An 8,559-nucleotide genomic window follows, 5' to 3' on the forward strand; every position below is an offset into this window, starting at 1 on the left:
TAAGATATCTTACAATCCAAAGATGACATATATCAGTAATTTAATTTTGAGTAGTCACAATTTGATTTTGAATATCTCCAATTCTGTTTAACATAACTAGAATTTCAGATATAAACAATGATGATTCAGTGAAAAATAAATGGTTGATAATTATACTTTATACCTTCTTAATTTCCTAATCTTAAGCTTTAATAAATTCATATAATATAATTTTTTAATTTTCTTTATATCTTCTTAATTTCTTATGACATTCGGTGGACAGCAAAGTACGTTTTTCATTGTACAAGGAATCCTGTTACTACTGAGCTGACAATACATAAACGCATTGAATCATGAATCTTGACATCATTAAATACACTTGCAACGAGTTGAAATGACAATATAAATATGTTGACTTGGAATTATAGCATGTCAAAATTGAAATATAGATACCGCTATCTAAAATGGCAACGACCTGTCCTGAATAAATGTTAAACGGCTTGCCATCATGACAGGTTTGTTAAACCCTGAATGGGATAGTGTATGTGATAGTGAGATCTTAATGCTGATTGGCTCCTTGGACAAAACAAAGCTCTTCTTCAAGTTTCTCCTAAAGTGCTTTAATAAATCCAAATTTTCTGGTAAATTTGGTCACGGTCAACGGAAATCGTTTGTTTAGGAGCAACCTCGGCTTCTTCTTTCAGTTAAAATACATTCTTGCCTAGTTTTAGCTTTGGACACCAGATGTCACTATCACTTATAACATCTGAAAGTGGCAGAAAACAACTTATGTGTTCTATAATCAGGCTTGAAATTACAACTGTTGCCTGAATGACTGGATACACAAACACACATTTCACATAAGCCTTTAGCTTCTGCCATCAGAATTCACCCATTGCCCTGTTTTGATGATCATATGTCATCATGGTAAAGCTGTAATCTTTTAATTACAGTGAGTCTGTTTTTTTTTTGCTGAGAAGTCACTACCCAACGAGCATTTTTAGGTCTATTTTACGTCTAATATACGTCTACATTTTCCTTAGACGTCTAGTCTAAAATTTTTCTACCAGGGGTAGAAATGAAAGTTTTTTAGACGTCTAAATGTAGACTAGACATATATTATATTATATATATACGAATAATGGCTTAAAGTGCAATGTCTAAATTCCGTCTAAAAATAGATGGTTGAAATTGGGTCTAATAAATAACTGGACGTCTAATATCCTTCTTTGCTTAGTGGGTATTTTTGCATCAGGTTTAAAATCAGTTCTATTAACAGATGTTTTGAAGACGCTTAGAAAGCAAATCATATACAATACTAAATCCTAGCTCACAGGACGCCTGCACGGTTTTTTCCCCCCCATTCAGCTTTCTTCCTGCAGGCGGTTTCTTTTTCTTTGTTTAAATCTATTCATTGTCTCGTTTATCCTGCAGCCATCAGGACCGTACGTGTACACACTGCACAGGGAGTCATTAAAAGTAGCACAAACTCCTACTTTTACTGCTCCACACACAGACTAAACTACACCCACTCAGTCACACAGGCTGGATTTGTATTTTCCAACTGTTATTTTTGTAGAAGATTAGGTGAGAGTTTAGTGAGGCAGGGGTTTTCTGTGCTCACTTCATCAAACAAAAACATCCTGGGTAAGTGGATCCATGGTCCGCCTACAGTTCCTGACGATGTGACGTGGGTCTAAAGGGAAAAGGGGGGCTCTGTGATCCCCTCACTATCTGATGAAGGAGGCTAAAGCCTGCCTCTGCACCACCCACTTGATTTCCCCACAGTCAACAGGAAGACTGGAGGCCAAAGACAGTCACTTTCGGAGGGGAAGGACACAGAGGAGCAGCTTTAGAGGTAGAAGAAACGAGAGAAAACACACCAAAAGTGATGAGTAAGAATACAAAAGACGTGAAGAAAATCCAGTCCGTTTATCTGCAGAATGTGGAGAAACTAAACCAGGGGATGAAGCCAGAGAAAATAACCTGGAAGCCAAAGGATGGGGACTTTTCTGCAGCTGTGGAAAAGCAGCGACAGCCTCCCACAGCTGGACCAGTGGCTAAAACCTCAGCCCACAGAATCAGCAGAGACCTGACCTGCTCCATCTGCCTGGATCTCTTCAAGCAGCCTGTGTCTTTGCCCTGCGACCACACCTTCTGCTACAGCTGCATTGAAGGTTACTGGGCAGGTCCACGAAGCCCTGGGCAGAGTGGCACAGGCTCCTGTCCTCAGTGCAGAAAGGTGTACCCCGGCCAGAGCTACAGGCCCAATCGGATTGTTGCCAACATTGTGGAGAGTTATTGCCAGGGCCTGGAGGAGTGTGGGACAGGGCCATGCTTGGCTGATGTTGGGGTGCTGGTGGAGAAGGTTCCCGCTCCTGTTCCAAGCTGCAGCAGACACAGGGAGGAGCTGAAGCTCTACTGTGAGGAGGACCAGGAGCTGGTGTGTCTGGTGTGTGGTCTGTCCCAGGAACACAGGAATCACACCATGGTGTGCGTGCAGGAGGCTGAGCTCAAATACAGGGTAAAGCAGTTAAATGGCAGCTGCAACACAAAGTTAATCTTTAAAGGACATACATTCTTTGGCGGTTAAAGTTTAGCCATGCATATCATCAAACCAGGTGTGTATTATTAACAGTGTTTACCCTGAGGCTATCGCAGATATGACTTTGGTCACAATTTCCTGTGTAAGAAAGAGAAGAGGTAGACAATAGTAAGTGGCAAATCAAAGATGGAATTTCTCTCCAAACATTTAATTTATTTGGTGGTTATGCTTTTTTTGTACATGAATGTAATAAATGTAGGCTCAGTGGTCCCCAACCAGTAGACGAACTCTATCTAAGGGCTTTTGTTGTGAAAGGGTTGAAGTGTAACTTTGTTTTCTGTGAATGTAGCACATTAAAATTGAGATTGGCCTTTTCGTTTAACTTTAACTTAAGTCTACTTCTTTATGTCTTTTTCACATAAAAAGGTGCACATAAAAAAAGATGTATGTGGATAATGAATAATGTGTCGTGCTTCACTGAATTGTCCTGAAATTACATCTGCCATCGCACCTGATGTCTCTGTCTTTGAAGATTTATTTCATTTTAAGAAAAGTTTTTTGAAGCATCTCTAGGGTCACTAAGCAGTGGTGTTGTGTCCATGTTTTACAGGCGTCCCTGAACAGCTCTATGGATTCCTTAAAAACAGAGCTCAACATTGCACTGCAGTGTGACAGGGAGGCTGAAGATGAGGTCAAAAAGCTAAAGGTAAGTCACGACTAGAAAGGAAAGCATACATGATAAGGAAGAAACGGCATTACCCTCCTATTTTAACTTGGGGTCAATTTGACCTCATTCAATGTTTATCGTTCAGAAATAATCGTTGATTCTTTCCAAATTTAATGGGTATAATTGATTAAGCATAAAATTATCATGATTATATGTTTTTTAATGTGCTGAACACATATTGCACACAATGGTGTTCCTCTGAGGTCTGCACCTCAATGAGGGTCAATGAGGTTTTGGAACAGCTCTTTCACAGTAAAAGTGACAGAGGAGAATATGTCTGAAACTTTGTAGTGAATGACCCCAATTAAGGTACAAAAAGGAGATCAAATCAATACGGTTCCTTCTGTAAGAGTCATGAATATGCACCCAAAACTAGAAAAGATTTGGATGAAGGATTTTCAAGATAAAATAACTGTAAAACTTAAAAGTTTGGCCCGATGGTGGTGCTAGAGAACAGGTCAATGTTTCATTATCATGGGGTTATTTATATATTCAACGAATAGACAAAGTGACTGACGCAAAAAGTCAACAATTTTCTGAAAATAATTTTCTGGAGACAAATATCCCAGAGGTCAGATTGACCCCAAGGGTAAAATGTGTGGTTTAAATTAAATTTTCAACTCAAATGACTAAAGACGTTATTCTATTTCTTTGTTAATTGTAACGCTCTAACAATCAGCATCAACCATACTCTCCCAGGAGCACACAGCAGATCTGAAGCAACGCATCGAGGCCCAGTTCAGTGACCTCCATCAGTTCCTGTACCAGGAGGAGAAGCTTCTGCAGGTGAAGCTGAAGACGGAGGAGCGAAGGGAGCTGATTCGTCTGGATGAGCATAAAGCACTGCTTTGTGTGGAAATCTCCCGTCTGCAGAGGGCCGTCCACGAGATAGAAGACAAGCTGAAAGAGTCAGACCCATTCACGCTGCTGCGGGTAAATTCATCTCGTGTTTAAGTTGAGTTCATCTGAACCGTATTACTGGAATGATGACTCAGCTCCAGTGTTGACAAGGCTGAAAAATGCTGAGTTTATGATATTTTTGATGCTTTTCTTTGCAAAATATCCCCTTACACTAGCTTCAAACCAGAAATTGTATTCTTAGGAATGTGCAGCAGGCACACATTTTAGTCCCAATGGTAAAGTTATAGTTTCCAACATCAACATCTAGGATTTACTGGAGCTGGGTGGGAACATTAAGGCTTCCCTGTCCTGCTTACGTGTCAGTTTTTAGAGGCCGTAAAATAACCTTTTAAAGCCTGGACTTTAAAGTAAAACAGTCCAGATCCCTATTATTGAGATAACTAAAAAAAATAGAGAGATTTAGATAATTATTGCATTATGTTAAAATGATTTGGGAAAGTGAGGAAAGAGGAATTTCACAGTTCAGTTTAAGTTATTCCTCATAATAACAACACTTCTGCAGATTTCGCTCCAAACAAAAAGCTTTTCCTCTGTCAGCTCAGACAGGATGTAGATCTCAATGGTCGATCTGGAGAATAAGCAGCTTAGTTCATACTTGGGGCCAAACTCTGGCTGGGATGTGGGACTTTCCCACTGGGTGTGAGGTCAGACGCTGATGTCATGTGGAAAAACGCTTTCTCTTCTTTCAGAGACAACAAAACTAATCTAAACTAATCATCTCTTGTGTTTATTTAATCTGTCTTTTTCAGAGTATTAAAGTGCTGCTCCAGAGGTAAGTGACTTGTAAAGAATGATTTGTAGTTTTTTGTCATACTGTTCGTCCACTATATTTTTCAAAGTGACAATAAAGAGACACATAAATGAAAGCTGTATCAAAATATACTGACATTTTAAAACTAGCATATTCAATGGCAATTAAATTCAATCAGAAATAAGTTTATTTTTTGGAAGGTATCCAATCAAAACTACTTTAGTTGCATGAAGGGTGGGAGAAGTCGGTAAGTGATCCAATAGGAAGTAAAGTAATTGTTTGCAGATGAAAGATGACTCATGTGGTCCAGTCTCTATTTAGAACCAATACCACCCATATCACGTTAACAAATACTGTAGTAATTGAATTTTTCAAAAAAGCATACTCTCACGCTTCATATTTTAGTCTACTATAACAGATTTAGTCAACTGAAATCTAAATGTCATTTAGTTCAGGGGTTCTCAACTGGTCTCACCCTGGGACCCACATTTTGCCACGCTCATTAAGACGCGACCCACTTTTCTTTTTTTTTTTAGAATTCAACCAACCAAATTGAGTTTTTCAATAATTGCTGTTGAAAACACACATGTAATCCTTTTTTTAATTTAATAAATCTATATATTTTCCTGTGCTACATGCATTTCACAGCATGCCTGTCAAAATAAAAGACAAGTCCAACGTGAGAGACATTAAGTGTTTATTTATTTTTGACCAGCTGTCTGAGACCCACTCAGTACAGCTCTGTGACCCACTTTTGGTTCCCGACCCACCAGTTGAGAATCGCTGATTTAGTTGACTAAAACAAGACTAACTGAAATAGTCCTGATGACTAAAAGTCAAAAGAGCCAAAATTAACACTGGTTTGTTTCCAGGCTACGTTGTTGTTCTGCTTTGAAAGTATCTTCACATGTACTTCTTCTGTTTACAGGCCCTCACTTAAGTTTGAGAAACCTGTGTTTACTCCACCCAGTCTCTGTGAAGGCCGTTTTGCCGGGCCTCTGCAGTACAGAGTGTGGAAATCCATGAAAGGAAGCCTTTATCCAGGTATTCAAACATACCCTTACACCAGGGGCCTGTACTACAAAACTGGATTAAGTATATCACGGATATCTCTTCGTTAATGGGATTCACCTAACCAAACATTGTCCGTCACAGAGCAGCTGTACTACAAAGCAGGTTATCAACACGTTCACTTCAGCCAAGTGATTTCAGCCTTGCGACGCAGCGTCAGACCAATCACAAACACGGAGTAACTATGGAGAGCAACTTACATCACAATTGAGGAATAATTCTTTAAAAATATTAAGAATTAAAATCCATAATTCAGACCAAAAACAACACTGTTGCTGCAGTAAAGGCAGGAAGGAAAAAATGGAGGCAGAGAATTGGTGAGAATTGACATTATACAACATCAATTCATCGCATGATAAACGGACACTGATCAGTCTCACTTTATTAAGAAACAGACCTTGGCTGTGGATCTGATGCTGTGTTCATACAGCTCAGCCTACATACTGTACATGAATTAATTAATTCATCGGTCTGAAAGCGCCCGACACACGCAGGCGTTATCAGCTGACTAATGTAGGTCAGTCCGTCAGATAAAGATCTATATGTTTCCTATAAGATGTCATCAGCTAAATGAATGGATTGCATCGATGCCTCAATATTAACTATATGTCACATCAGCGACATGTCCACAGAATGATCCACCTTTTCTTGGGCAGGTTATTTTCTCAGAGAACTGATTGGTCAGGGGGCGGGACTTTAGCACTCGCTCAGATCCTATCCAGAACAAAACCTACTCCCGACCAGGTTAGCTGTTCAGCCTAAGTTACCATGGTGGTTTAGCTTGGTAAGACGTTAACTAGCGTCGTAGTACAGAACACAGAATAAATCCTGGAAGTTAGCGCGATAAGAGGAAACCCAGCTTCGTAGTACAGGCCCGAGAAGAATCTCACAAATCTGACTCTAGGTCTGTTTCTAGTTCCAGCCGCCATAACATTTAACTCCAGCACAGCAAACCCTTGGCTCAGCTTGACCTCCTCCCTCACCTGTGTTCGATACCAGACCTTCAACCACTCGGTCGAAGACAACCCCTACAGGTTCAACGCTGCTCTGTCACTGCTTGGAAGCCAGGGTTTCACCCACGGCCGACACTACTGGGAGATCGAAGTGTACAGTAGCACAGTGTGGACTGTCGGGGTAGCACGGGAGTCAGTGCCAAGAAAGGGAGTCATCAAAGCCCACCCAACCAACGGCTTCTGGACCCTTTCCCTTTCTTATGGGATTCAGTACATGGCTGGAACGTGCCCTCCCAAAGTTCTGTCCCTGGAGGAGCCCCTGGCTAGGATAGGTGTGTATCTGGATTACAAACGGGGCCTGGTGTCCTTTTACAATGCTGAGACCATGACACACCTCTACACCTTCAGAGAGAACTTCTCTGAGACCCTGTACCCTTACTTTAACCTGGGCTTCTTGGATAAAGTGCATGAGAATGAGCCTCTTAAAGTCTTCCTTCCAAAAATATAAACACATGTAAAAAGTTTTGGAGTTAAAGCTGCAGTTTGTAAGTTTTTTTTTTTGGCATCATTTGGCCAAAAATCCATAATCATCTTTGAGGACATTGTAATTCAAAGTGTTCAGAGTGGACAGTGAATCTCATCTCCTTCTCCTGGCCCTGGAAACTGTCAGCCAATCAGAGATCTTTCTACAAACACGTTTTGATCATTTCTATCGGCTGCTCGACTGAAGTCAGGCGCATTCACGAACCATCGGTAGTAAACGTACATTGGCAGACGTTCAAGCAGAAGTCTGCATCACAGAATTAGACACAACAGCTACACAGCAAATCAAGCGGTAAAAGGCAGGCCGAGGTGGAGAAGTAACAGTTTAAAGCCACAAACACTGAGAAGGAATGGACCGCTTTCCCTTTCCATCCTCACAGACCTCCGTAACTGCGCAGCGTCTGCTGCACACACACACACACTGGTGTCAGAGGGAGAGCAAGAACAGACAGGATAAATCACAGGTAAACCTAAGGGAGGCTTTTTCAAGGTGAATTCATTTTATAGTCTAAGATGCGGAGTGACGGTTTTCAGTCCACTCAGAGCGGATGCTGCTCAGGGCAATAATTACGGCGATACGTGCATTCATGTTAGAGTCTCTGAAACACCAAAAAATATCCATTAACACAAGATAACATCCCTATATTTGTCACTAGACTCTACTGAGAAAAATGACACAACGAGCATTCACAAAAGATACCGGTAAGGGAGGTTGAGTTACAGTTTCAGTTTCAAAATGGAGCGGAGAGAGGATTCTACAAACTGCAGCTTTAAAAGCAGACACAGTGGATTTGTAAATGTGTCCTTTGACTATTTGACTCACACAGTTTATCCACATTGTTCACTTGTTATATGTAGGCTGGAGTAAAGGCTACAAAGACGCTGCGTTCTATTGGTGAATGCAAACTAAGAGACTATCGTACAGTAATGTTTGGGTTATTTTCATTGATTCACAAATTATTGACAACACACTGACATACTGAAATAAAGATGTGTGCTTATGCATTATGCGTTATTTTGATTTTTTTCCATCAGAAATATTAGGAATGTACTGATATCATACCACAAC

General features: G+C 40.5%; 1 protein-coding gene across 1 annotated transcript; it reads left to right on the plus strand.

Annotated features, from left to right (window-relative positions):
* The first annotated feature begins 1,514 nt into the window (after positions 1 to 1,514).
* trim69 (tripartite motif containing 69) lies at positions 1,515 to 7,780 on the plus strand. The gene is made up of 6 exons (XM_028463641.1): positions 1,515 to 2,503; positions 3,135 to 3,230; positions 3,951 to 4,184; positions 4,922 to 4,944; positions 5,852 to 5,967; positions 6,911 to 7,780. The coding sequence occupies exons 1-6, from the start codon at positions 1,871 to 1,873 to the stop codon at positions 7,453 to 7,455; spliced, it is 1,647 nt and encodes a 548-aa protein (XP_028319442.1). The 5' UTR covers positions 1,515 to 1,870; the 3' UTR covers positions 7,456 to 7,780.
* Positions 7,781 to 8,559: the final 779 nt, after the last annotated feature.

The sequence above is a fragment of the Gouania willdenowi genome, chromosome 12 (genome assembly GCF_900634775.1).
Source record: "Gouania willdenowi chromosome 12, fGouWil2.1, whole genome shotgun sequence".
Classification (NCBI taxonomy): domain Eukaryota; kingdom Metazoa; phylum Chordata; class Actinopteri; order Blenniiformes; family Gobiesocidae; genus Gouania; species Gouania willdenowi.